Genomic DNA, 13,504 nt, shown 5'->3' on the forward strand with positions numbered 1-13,504 from the left:
CACTGCAGAAACAACAAAAGGTATTTATGTGTGTGCAAGTCCTTGCAGCAGTCAATCACGTTTGGGTAAGAGCAAAAAATCCCACACTATTCCAGTTCAGGTTATTAGTGTGGCGCTAAAAAAAATCAGGCTAAGATTTAGCAGTGCAGATGAGATCACTGCTCTCCACAGTCTGTCTTCCTGCCTCCAGCACTGCCCAGCACCTCATTTCCACAGCAATTCCTCTGCTGAGGTGAAGTTAAGGTTGCAGCCATATGTTATCTTTATTTGTTATAATACTGAAATCTTACCAAGTGCTAGAAGGTCACCAAATGAAAATTATAAGCAGCGGTTTCACAGCACGCTAAAATCTGCACCATAATTGTGATTATTCCACCTGAACTCTAACAATAACTCCCCAAAATCATTTAGAATTATGAGCAAGCTGGAAAGTCATCATGGCTCATGACAAGAAGTGCAAGAAGCTGCTGGTGGTGCAATGCTGATATTCAATGTGACAATCACTGCACCAGCCTCGTTTATCACTTTGCCCCAGACTGGACAAAAAATTCAACTCCCAACCCACATAATTCTGAATGGTGACCTGCTGAAAGGGCCATTTATTGCCAGTCACTGCAGACTGGAAAGCACTGGGATAGAACATTGAGCAGGAGGCTGCTGTGCCTCAGAGTGCAGTGCTGATCCTGCCTGAACTCAGATTTTGGGAGCATCACCAGCCCTGCACAGCTCTTGCTGTGTCAAAGGTGGGAGGCTGGAGGCTCCTCTCTCTCCACCAGCAGTGCTGGCAGCACAAAAGACATCCTGCAAAAGCAGCTGTTACATCTGTTTTCACACAGGTTTTTCTCTGCTGTGACAGGCCATGCATTTGCTACAAAATTAAACAAACCCAAGTATCTTTTTTCCTTTAAAATCCCCTAATCCTCCGACAGGGCAAGGCAGCACAACCACAGAGCAAACAGTGTTAAATCTCATTGGTAAATATTACCCTGGCTGCGTCTGGCAGTGTCACAGAGACTGTCTGAGCCCCTCCTGAGCTGGGCACAGCTGGCACTGCCCACCTGAGCTGCCTGCTCGGGGAGCTTGGGGTGGGAGGGCTGGATGTGGGTGTGGAGGATCCCAGCTTGGATCCTAAAGACCTTTTACATCAGCTCTTCCACATTAAAACCAGCATTTGCTGTCAGCTGGTGGCTGCTGCCAGCTTTGGAGGAGTTAAAGCAACCTACATGTGCATTATCTGAAAAAAAAAAAAAAAGATATTAAAACCCCAGAATTTTGTCTGTGCTGGAGCAGGGAATCCAAATGTGCTGATGGTTTACAAGCTCATTCCCTTCAGCTTCTAAACACAACAGCCTGGGAAGGCCAGGAGGTGCTGAATTCATATCATCTCCATGGTGCTTGTCCTGTTTCAGAGCTGTGGTCTTGCCACCTTGATTTAAACAAAATAAAACTCTATTTCACCTTCTGAAAACCCTTGGACTTGCTGATCCTTGTGGGTCCCTTCCAACTCAGGCTATTCTGTGATTCTCTGGCTCCATACAGGTGGGTTTTTTTACTCCAAAGTGGGAACATGAATTTATTTCCTTATCATTTTCAGCTATATCATATCTCTATGATGTACAAGCAGAATAAGAAAAGCATGGGTGGAAATGAGCACCAGCCTGAAGTATCAAAACTTGTTGCTGTGAATTTTGAGTTTTTCCCAAAAACATTTCTAGTTGGAGGAGCCAATTTAACCTTAGTAGATACTTGAAGTTCATGAACCAACATTTTACATTTAATTTTCACTTCCAGCAGGTCCTGAGGGTACAAATGGTGAGAGATCAGATCTCAGTGACAAGAGCCTTTCCCTCACACTACCATTACCACAGCAGTTCCCACCAAATGTTCCCAGATTTTACTGCCACCACCCTTCTTCCAGGGATTTCCACACAACACCATTCCTGGACCGTCCCTCGGAGAAGGCACAGACCCTGTTTCATTCCCAGTGTGGGGAATGGGATGAATGGGGTGGGAAATCACACACTCCACTCACCCAAACCAAGAGATCTGCACCCACAGCCACCAATGGGAATAAACATCCCAGCCCCTGACCCTGCACTTTTCTTCTGACATTTTTTCCTTCACTCCAGCCAGCCTGGAATGCTCCTGCTCTCTTGGAGCATGTCCTGGCACTCAGGGAAAGGCACCAAACCCAGCACTCTGCAAAGAGGGTACAGAAGGGACACAGATAGCTTTAACACCCCCAGATAGCTTTAAGGACACCAGAAAGGACAAGGGTTGCCAAAATTCCCCTCCTGGAGCCTGCAGCAGGCAGGAGCACCTCTGATCCCTGCAGCACCACCCTCCTTGCTTCCTCTGCAGCTTGGGAAGGCCACCAGCTCCTCACGGTGGGCCTGAGGGGGTACAAGCAGGGCAGCAGGGCCGTGCTCCCCACTGTGCCTGCAGCAGGGTGGCCGTGGCATTTAAAGGACAGCAGGAAAAGTTCTGTTCTCCTGTTCTCCTGTTGCTGCACATTGTTTGCCAGTCAAACCATGCAACTCCAGAGCGCAGGGGGGAGAGGGATGGCTGAAGCAGACTGCTGTTTCCCAAAAGCTGTGGCTGCCAGCCAAAGGCAGGCAAGCATGGAGCAGATGGAGTCCTGGCAAGGCCTCTCCTGTCCCTGCATTAGCAGCATCTGCTCATTACCCAGAACCCTCGCCTGCTTTATCTAATGCTCCAGGAAAAGCATTTTGATTTGATTCATTTCAGTTCGGTAACGTGCAACACAATTAGTGGTAAAATCAAACTGGAGCACTGCCAGTGCTGACAATAGGAAACAAGGCAGAAGAAATATGAGGCCAGTGGGTTGGAATTCAAAAATCACAACTGTGGCTCGAGCTGCCAAGTCCCGTTGCCCCAGGTGTACATCCAGTGCCCCCACTGAGCGCTGGCACGGGCACAGGGAACTTCATTTGCTCCTCATCCATTCCTCCCTCCTCTCCCTGTCCCTGCAGCCCGAGGCTGGCACCATCAGGAACCTCCACCAGGAGCCACCATCCCATGGAGTGACAACCCACTTTGGCCAGGGCATCCCAGGAGGACATCCCTGCATCCTTGGTGTGCCTGGGAAGGAGGTGAGGAGCAGAGCAGGGCAGGCAGTGCCTGCCAGCCCTTCCCTGGGAGGGGCAGCCAGGGCCAGCACCACGGGAGCCCTGCGGGACCGGGAGCAGCCGATGGTGTCGGGGCCAGCCAGGGATTCGCCAGGGAAGTCTAGACTGCCTGACAGCACCACCTCCAACACGAGCAGATGGTTTCTCTGGGTTAGTCAAACTTACAAACAAAGAGGAAAGGGAGCTGGAAAAGTACAACAAAGAACAATCAAACACATTATCTTCAAAGCCGTCCGCTCCCTCCCCAAAATTTAAAATAACTCTCTCCAGCAAACTGTAAATATGTGCTTTCGCTTGCAGTTAGTAAACACTGCTAAAATGGGTCTTTTTATTTCCCTATTCCCATAGAAACTAATCTATTCTGACCAAGGCTTCTCAAATCAGAGTAACTGCCATATCACAGAGCCTATTAAAATCTCTACCCAGAAGAATAAAAGACGCCGAGCTTTATGCAAACTAGTTCAGTCACAACACTGACAGCAAGGGATATGACAGGCAAAAAACCCAGACAAATTATTAGATTAGTCAGTGGGAAACTAGAAAACAAACAAAAGACCCTCTGCTAGTCATTGTTTGGAACCCTGGAAAAAAAGCCAGCACTTAAACCTGTGTTATAATTTCCTGTGACTCCAGTAAATAATATAATAACACCAGATTTGCTGCTGTCAGTAAATGTTGCCTATTAACAATTTTTACCCACAGAAAACCATCCTGGCAAGATCCAAGCTATAAAAAAAGTTAAGGATGTTGAGAATCTTAAAACACATAAAGCATTTAATTTACTTCTAAAATAAAAGTATGGATTAGGGATTTTGTTTGGATTATCCACCTTCTGTTCTGTTTTCACCTGTAGACACACCAGGATCAAAGACAGTGTGTGTACAAAGCTCTCTAAACTTACAAACATTCTTTATTTATACCCAAGGAGACATTTTAAGTATCAAATTTTACATTTTAAAGATGATGGGAGTTGAGTTCTGCCCGAGCCCCTCAGTTTAGGATCCCAGTCGGCAGGGACTGTCCAAACCCGACTTTTTTAATTCCCGTTCCCACATCCAGAAGATGTTGGTCTCTGGCTCTTGTTGTCCATTACAGAAACCCTCTAAGGATATTTTAAACAATGCACACAACCAGGATTTTATGAGGGTTTCACTAAATATTAGGTGAAAGCTTTCATTTCTTTACATCCAAGTATATAACAACAACCCAGCACTGCAAACCACCACTTCAGTGCATCCACACAGCACGCCAAGAGCGAGAGGGATGGGGATTAACCAGACATCCAAGTTTACCACCATCCCCATAACAAAGCTCCACAGCACCCCAAGGGAGTTTTGGCCAGAGGAGAAGGCTGGTGGAAGAATATTTAATATTTTTATGGCAAAACAAGTTATTTGCTTAAGATAGCTTGGCTGGACTACAGCCTGGCACTCAAGCTTTGTGCAGCAGCTCCGGTAGGAATTAAAGCTCAGTTTTAATGGGTGCTATGTTCCAATGCCTCCTAATGCATTTAGGGTTATTGGCCAACTTTCTCACATAAAAGCAAGTGTGTGCATGTGTGTGGATACACAGGATTACAGACACACAAAAAGCTGAGCACAGCTGCTTCATTTCTGTAAAGCCTTTTTGTTTTGTTGTTTTTTTTTGCTGTTGTTTTAACAGGGAGGAGAGTTGTGCTTGCTCACCGTCCTCGTGGGCAGCCACGGCCAGGGAGCTGTTGATCCTCACAAAGGAGACGTGTGGCAGGGCCCCAGCCCCTCCAGGGCCTGGCACTGCTGCCAGCACAGGGGCTCTGTAGTCCCAGGTGCGGGTGTCCCACAGCTTCACCTCCCCTGAGCTGTACCTGCAAAACAAGGGCAGCTATCACCCCACCTGGGAAATGAACGGCAGAGAATTTTTACAGCTTGATTTTATACAACATAGAGAGATAAGAATTGTTTTCTCTTCTTCTCTCTGTGCTTCTCCAGGAAAAAAATCCTGGGAGAGAAAATGATGTCTCTGTCTGTTCAGAGAATGTGAATGCCACAACACAGTATGGATCTGTATGCAAACTGTGCAGATAATCATAAAGAATCTGAAGGATTGTGTTGTATAAATTTATCTGACCATTCAGAGTCCATCCATAAACAACTTCAAAAATGAAATCATTTCACAAATCAAATTAAAACAGAGGAGAGATAATAGTTAGATAACTTGATTGTTTAAAACAGAGATTGTTTAAAACATAGTTTTACACCTTAAGAAAACAAACTTTATAAAATAAGTTTATATGCATTGATTGTTACAGTGGCAATGTTAGTGATAGTGCCTTGCACACTTCACTGTGCACAGCAAGCAATAAACAAAGCCATCAAAGTTTTTCTGTTCAGGAGAGAGAGGGGGAAATGTGGGAAATTGATTTGTAGAGAATTCTCAAAGCCTGACAGAAGGCCCACACTGTGTGCATCTGTGTGCAAACCTTGAGATAAGAAATGCTGAGTTAGAAATGCCATGGGATGGGACAGACATTGCTGGGAGAGAAATGGAGCTAGAAACAAGGTTCAAAGGATGGGCTCACAAATAACACTGGATACTTTGGAGAAATAGAGCTATGAAAGATCATTGTAGGGGACCCATGAGGGGTAATTTTAGATTATTTTCTTTAAGGCATTTACAGCATGAAGTGGCAAAAGCTGTTAGGCCAAGAAATATTTACAGTGTATTGTAACTAGGAAATGGTCGGCTTCTGATTGTGATGGTGTGAATTATGACATCTGTATTGCCTCACCCTCCTCATCAGACTGAAAATGGAATAAAAGTTTTTAAAATACCTCTCAGTTGCCCCATCTCTGGGCCAGAAAAGGGCATAATCCAACACCAACTACCCCACAGCACCTGCAAGGAGGTGGCTGCAGCAGAAGGGAGGAAGGAACAAGGATGGGTTCAAACAGCTCCCAAACTGATCCTCCCCCAGCCCCCTGTGCACAAACCCATTAGCTTTGCCCATTTTAGTTCCATTTATTGAATGTGGCACCAAAGTCTACCAGGGCAGGCAGGTAAATTGAAATTGGAGCTACAAGGAATGGTGTGGCCAGCAAGAGCAGAGCAGTGATTCTGCCCCTGTGCCCAGCACTGGTGAGGCTGCACCCTGAGTGCTGTGCCCAGTGCCAGGGCCCTCAGTTTGGGAAGCACATTTAGGGACTGGGGTGTGTCCAGAGAAGGGAAACAAGGCTGGTGAAGGGCTTGGAACACAAGTCCTGTGAGGAACTGCGAGTGCTGTGAGCTCCTGAGGGAGCTGGGGTTGTTTAGCGTGGAAAAAAGAAGGGTCAGGGTGACCCTATCACTCTCTACAACCCCCTGACAGGAAGCTGTAACCAGGGAGGGTTGATCTCTTCTCCCAAGCAACAGCCAGCAGAATGAGAGGACACAAGCTGAGCCAGGGAAGTTTAGGCTGAACATCAGAAAAGAATTCTTCACTGAAAGAGAGACTGGGCAATGGAACTGTCTGCCCAGGGAGGTGCTGTATCCTTGCCACAGCTGCTAATGAAGGGATGGGACCACAGGGGTGGGCTAGGAAGGATTTAATGCTCAGATAAACATCAGTTCCAGAGGCCATGAGATTTTAGAGGAGCAAGCAATCAGCCATAGCTCAAAATGGTCACAAGTTCCTTGTTACAAGACAATATGGAACTTTCTAACCCAATGAACAGATGACACAAGGTTTATTTTGCTTTTCTAACCTATCACCTTTACTTACTTCTAGTGCACTGTGGATACTTTTGTCCAACAGGTTTCTGTCTCACAGGCACACAGATGCTTCTATTATAACTTCTAAACTCTCAGCTTATTCCACACAACCCCACCCCTACATTATAAACCCTTCACCACCTTATCAGTGCAGTTTCTCACTTACTTAAGGCACATTCTTACAACTATAGAAACACAGGTTTATGATTCTTCTGCTTAAAGTCTGTGTATTTTATTTTTACATCAATCCAAACTTTTTCTAAGGCTGCAGATCAAACCTTCAGTGTCTGTGGAAGTTTCTGTTCCTCTGATTCCCACAGTGGTGGAATCACCATCCCTGGATGTGGCACTCAGTGCCATGGTTCAGCTGAGGAGGAGCTGCTGGGTCACAGACTGGATGTGATGTTCTCAAAGGACTTTTCCAGCCCAGGTCATTCTGAGCCACACAACTGAGCCACCACTATCAGTATCCACTTTGCAACTAACACACAGGGAGAGCCAGGCTCAAGAGGAAAAAGGAAATCAGGAACAAGCCTAAATTATATCATGGCAAAAGTTCAAACTGGTTCTTTTCAGTCTTTCAAGATCTCTGGTGGTGTTAAACCAGAGCATATCTACCAGGTTACCTATGACCATACAAGTACCCACCCAACCTACTGCTCTTTATAGGAAGAAATTTCTTTTTATAAAAAAAATTTCTTGATTTCTCATCAACAGATCAATTTACCCACATCTCTGAAGAGTAATTATTAATTGATTTGACTAAGTGTAGACTGAAGGCAATGGTTCATTTTTTGCAGCAGGCTCACTAAAATATCACCAAAACTGTAATTTAACATCAGCTTGTCAATGAGGAAATAAAGAAACAGAACTAAACTTTTCAGATAATATTGAATATACCTGAATGAAAGAAGGTTTTTACACAGCAAACAATGGATAAACTGCTCTGGGCCATCTATGACCACACTAGAGACTATTAAAGGGAAAAGAAAATCACAGAGAAGCTTCTACAGCTGGTCAAAGACCACAGTTCTATAATTACTGAAGGCCAGTTTTGACAAAACGGTGATAATTAACAATGTCAGATGCCTTGCTCTGGCATAGCTGACACTTGGATTAATTTGGGAAATCAAAGGTGCTTCCTGCTCTGTCACCTTTGTTGTTACATCCTGACTTTTGGGGGAAAGTATCATGGAAAAGGGATTCTTACCAGCCTCAGAGGTCTGGTGGTTGGGATCTGGTTGTACTTATGAAGAATAAAACCAGTTAATTACAGGAAAAAGAAGGAAAGGAAGGTTTAGGAGATGTGGGAGTTGCACTCAGCTTTCCCAGTTCTCTAGACAGTGCCATGCCCAGGGCTGCTGGTACTGGGAGCAGATCCCTCCCCATCTCCTGGTGAAAAGGCTCCAATTTACAGAAGGAATTAAAATGCCCAGGGGGGTGGGGAAATCTGTCAGGCAGACAGAGATGCACATTAATTCCCTGCACTGATCAGGAAGAGAGGGAAGCCTGTCCTTGTCACCTGCCCCCTCTGCTGAGCCTTACAGGGGAGCACCCAGGGAAATGAGAACAGGGTGGGACACTTCTCCCTTTCCCTCCCTCTGCAAACGAGGCCCAAACCCCTCTGAATCCTGCTTTCAGTTCCAATTTCCAGCAGCACAGGCTGGAAGAAGAACAGGCCAAGAAAGAAGCTTCCCCAAAGCAAAACGTTTCACGTTGGATTGGACACGGAGTGCAGATCAGATCACAACAAATCTCCTCAGTTTGCAAAACTGCAAAGGGCTCGTTTTGCTTCAAAATCTGGGTATAAACCACAAGAGGACAGGTGATTGCACAGATCTGCTGCAGGCCCCTTCAACAAGAGGCACACAATGTTTTGGAAGCATTTTAATTTTGAAGTGATTTTTGTTTCCTTACGTTAGGGTTGGTTGGGGTCGTGTTTTTGAGCTTCTCCTCACTGCCAAGAGCAGCAGATTCCTCCCAAGGGAAGCCAAAATTCTCTTGTCACTGCAAACTGAGTTCCAGGGGAGACATAAAACACTGCTAGACTGGACAGAACTCAGTGACAGAATATTTGTTTTCATCTCTAAATAAACAAGGAAGAACAGCATCTCTTCCTAGTGTAGGTCTCACACAGTCCAGACTGAGAGAAGGAGAAAATGGCAGGAGAAGAGGAGAGACCCAGGGCTGGATAATTCTCAGGACACACTGCATCTCGTTTCCCTACACAGCCTGGAACACAAGGGATCCACCAAAAATAACAATGCACTGACTGCAATCCTGGAATTAAAGAAACAACATCACAGGACCACAATAAATCCTTAAATTAATTTTATCTCAGAATTCAGTCAAGTCAAAATTTAGTTCAAACCATTCTTTGCTCACAAAGAACCACCTGAACCCCCTCTGAGCCAAGCTCAAACTGGAACAGCACCACCAAACACTTCTGGCCATTGATTTGAAATCAGTTTGATGATGAAATAAATTCTGATGTGTTTTTGCTGGGACCTGTTTGGCAGGGTCTGCACCAGCCCACCCTGCAGCCCCCTTCTCCTCCTCCTCCACTCCCTGGTGGATCAGCTCATGCTGGAGACTCTCACTCCTGTGCCATGGAACCACCCTGCTCTCCCAGCCCTTGCCAGGACCTGCAGGACACCAGAGCTTGTCCCAGAGGGCTCTGACACTGCCCAGCAATCCCTGAGAGGATCCTGTGCTCCTCCAGTGACACAGAGCAGGGAGACTCCACGTGCCAGGAGAACCCTGCAAGAGCCCACCAAAGCTCCCCCATGGCTCTCCAGAAATCCCAGCAGTGCCAGCACAGGAGAAGTTCCTCAGGATGGTTCCTAAGGCTTCCTGTATCCCTCCTCCCCCATTTCTCACCATTCCCATCCTTCCCAGGGCAGTCCTCTCCAAGGATTGGGAAAGATGTCCCACAAGACTGTGGTGGGATCATGAGTGGAGCTGCAAGTCTGGGCAGGGAACCAGCCTGGGGAAATGGGAGATAGAATCCAGCTCCTCCACTGCCCATTTCCAGCGTGCACTGGGCCTGCACCAGGACTGAACTGGAAACATTTCAAACACAGATGAATCCAATTCAGAAAGAAAAAAAGAAATTTAATGCTGCTGTAAAGAGCACCACACTTTCAATTTGTAACCACAACAAAAGGCTTTTAAACTATTAAAGCACTGCCTTGCTGTAAAAAAAATAAAAAGGCTGCTTTATTGCAGATAATTGGCAAATCTGCCCTATCAACAGAGCTGGCTGGAGAGAGGAACACACTGCACTATTTCTAGAGAATTTCAAGACTTCTATTCATTTCCCACCACAACTTTTACATTTTGCCCTGAAAATTTCATTTGGATCACTCAATGAAATAACCCCAGATGCAAGTCCTGCCCAAGAACAAGCCAGCAGTCCAAACCCACTCAGGTACCTGATTTTCTACCAAGATGGCAATGAAATGCCCACTTAGCTTCCTGGTAGAGTGAAATAACCCCAAACTCAAAACTCCCTTCCTGTTTAATACAGCAATGATCCCATCCTGTTTGCTCTGACACCAAGAGCATTCAGCTGCTGCTGCTTTCCCCTGATGGGTGCCTTGAGCTGATGGCTGCAGCTCAGGTAAATCCTTCAACACCTAAAACCACTGAGCAGACCCAACAACCCAACCCCAAACCCTAAACCAACCCACATCACAGACCACACCTGCTTCATTTCATTCAGAAAGGTTGTCCAAAGTCTTGCTCTCCTGAGCACAACAGGGAGCAACAAGGAGACCATTGCTCACAAGGTGAATTTCCTCCTCTCCTGGTACCCCCTCCCTGATTCCTTCCACCACACCACACCTGGCTCCCAGCTCTCTCAAATCACAGACACATTTTTCCTTCTCTGATGTTCCACAGAGCCTCTCCACCCAAATAAATCAGCTTTTGATGGACTCACATTCCACTTTGCCCTTTTTCTTTGGAATACTTCAGTATAGACACAAGAGAAGCAGCAGCAAAGAAGAGACAAGCTGTATTTTTCTAAATAGACTTCTTCCCAACAAGCCCATTCTGTAATTCTGGCCAGGTATGGATCTAGCTGTAAAGAACAGCCTGGATGTTCAGCTTAAGCTTTACAAAGATGCATCAAAACCTTGCTAAAATGGAGCAACAATAGGTGGAATGAATTTGGCATAGAAAAAGTGGGGGAAATTAAATTAATATACAATAAAAATACCTACTCAGAAACCAAAAGCGTTGTGACTATTTTTTAGTGGCAGTAATGAGATGGACATTTTGCTTGTGCTCTCGCAGCTGAGTGAAAGCAGAAGGAGCTGGGGTTAAAAGCTGCTGCTGCTGCCCCACGATGAATGTCTGGGAAGCAGGTGGTGGAGTGCAGAGCACATGTGGGAGGACGCAGAGCTGGAGGCTGGCACAGCTCTAATGAAGTGGTGCTGAAGAGGCAGACGATTTCATAAGGAGAAAAACATCAGGAAACTGGTCAAAACACAGAATCTCATCTGAAAAAGCTCCACTGTGCTGGATAGCAATAGCCAGAACAAATTTGGGGAAGAGGAGGAGGGGGAGGCTGATCCCTCTCCAGAGCCCCAGATGTCTTTATGGTTGCCTAATGACAATTATACTCAACCAATTAAGACACTGCTATCACAGTTGCATTGTTAGTAAGGCTTTGGCCCTGAGTGTTGATGGCTGTCTAATTACTGTTTGTGCAAAGTACAACTGCAACTAATATATAAACTGACAAATACACAAAAGAAAAACTGTTAACAGGAACATTTTCCAAACAGTCGAGACTGCACTCATTCAGTCCATGGCAGCAGCAAAGACAAACTGCTTTCCTTCATGGCTGGGGTACTGCTGGCACTGCAGAATTTCACTTCAAACCACAGGGTCAACAGGACCCTTGCTGGGTTTCTGTTCAGACAGGATGCTGGTGCCACTCACTTTTGGTGCTGCCTCGAGCACACCCCTCCAGGACAAGGCTTGCTGCACCAAATTGGGCTGGTCACCAAAGACTTCTGATAAAACCCACCAGAAACCAGTTTACACTTTCCATATTTTCTCTAAAGAATCTGTAGCAAGGAAAAGGAAGGAGAAAGAACCCCCTTTGTTTCACAGTCAGGTCTGATTTCCAGAAGGCAAAGTCTGTTCGGTTTCCAGATACCTGCGGTGATCAACAAACCAAAAAAAAAAAAAACCCAACAACTTTGTTTCAGGCAGTCAGTGACCATCTGTTAATACTCAAAAGATCCTATTATGAAGTCCTTACAATGTCAGTGCATTTTATTGAAGTCAGTAGGAATTTTGCTGCAGTAACAGTCTCTGTTTAAAAGGATGCCTGTTGATAAGCAAGTAAAATAATGAGTATTTTGCATTGTCTTGCTCCAACAAGCACCTCAGAGCTTTCGTCCTTATTCCACCAAAAGCAACTCTCCAGTCCTTCCTGTGTTTAATTAAGGTATCAGCCAGTGCCCCCCTCAGCAGGCTCAAGAACAAGGCCCAATTAAAGATGAAAACCCAAGCCCAAACATCTTCAAATTGGCTCAAATTGCTCCTGAGCTCCATCTTCTCTCCCAGACTCAAGTGAGACAGTGACAGCTCAATGTCCAACTTCAAAACACCTCCCTGTCAGAACCATGGCATGTTGGGAGGTACCTCAGTCACAATGAAAAACACTGGAATTCAAGGGATTCTAGCACCTTCTTTGTACCCCTCTGAAGTGAGGGATGAGTGATGGACTGCTCAGAAACATCTACCACAGGGTGAGGAGCCTCAAAGACTGGAAAAGGTAAAAGCTCCCAGTTCTCCTTGCATTCTCATTCCCAGGTATTTGGGTGCACTGATTTTGCCATCTCCAACCAACAGGTAGGTTGGCTGAAGGATTCCTTAAAGAAAGGATTCAGGGAAAACCAACAGTAGCAGAAAAGAACTACTTCACATGGCAGAAAGGAATATAAATAGAACACAATGGCCAAAAATAAAACACAAATGGAACAGGGAAGAGAAAAATTTCTACTACATAGCAGAAAGCTACACCCTAAAACACAAGGAAAAACAGATGGGGGTAAACCAAAACCAGAGTCAGAAACAATCCTAATGCTGGTAGAAGAATGCAGAGTAGAAAATTAATCTCCCTGATTTCATCCAAATGTACTTTTGGGTTGCTTGATATATGAGTGCAGCCATGAAAAATGTGACTAATGTGTCCCAAAATGGATCTGGAAGCACTTTCAGATTTAGCATGTAGGAAATCCATTCTGAGCATCCTCATGATCAGTTCCCAAATTCTTCTGCTGGAACCCAACTTTCCAATTTACCAACCCACGCCCATCTGTGGACTCCTCACAAATATGGAGCTGCAGAGAGCTTCTACCTTCATTTTTAGGGCTTTATTTAGGAAATTATCCCTCAAGAAAGTGGGTTAAGCTGCTGGAGTGTGTAGTTCTGCAGCTCAGCACTGTTATCTGTAACAAAATTAACATTTCACCATCCTCACTGCTTCTGCCTCACTTTCTATATTAAGTGCATGCAAATGTCATACCAAGGGAACAGAAACAAGCCAAAGGGTTGCACTGTAAGGAAAACATTTTAATGAACATTTATAAAAGCAGCAATTACAAAAA

The 13,504-nt window shown here is 45.3% G+C and overlaps 1 protein-coding gene across 2 annotated transcripts in view; it reads right to left on the minus strand.

Annotated features, from left to right (window-relative positions):
• Positions 1 to 13,504, minus strand: part of FBXW8 (F-box and WD repeat domain containing 8) — a 56,909-nt gene that overhangs the window by 26,330 nt on the left and 17,075 nt on the right. For both annotated transcript variants that reach the window (XR_007778901.1, XM_018916411.3), the window contains exon 5: positions 4,835 to 4,992. Coding sequence is in view for 1 of the 2 variants with exons in the window: in XM_018916411.3 (XP_018771956.3) it covers positions 4,835 to 4,992 (158 nt within the window). In the remaining variant the exon portion in view is untranslated. The remainder of the gene's footprint in view (positions 1 to 4,834; positions 4,993 to 13,504) is intronic.

Source organism: Serinus canaria, chromosome 15 (genome assembly GCF_022539315.1).
Source record: "Serinus canaria isolate serCan28SL12 chromosome 15, serCan2020, whole genome shotgun sequence".
Lineage (NCBI taxonomy): Eukaryota > Metazoa > Chordata > Aves > Passeriformes > Fringillidae > Serinus > Serinus canaria.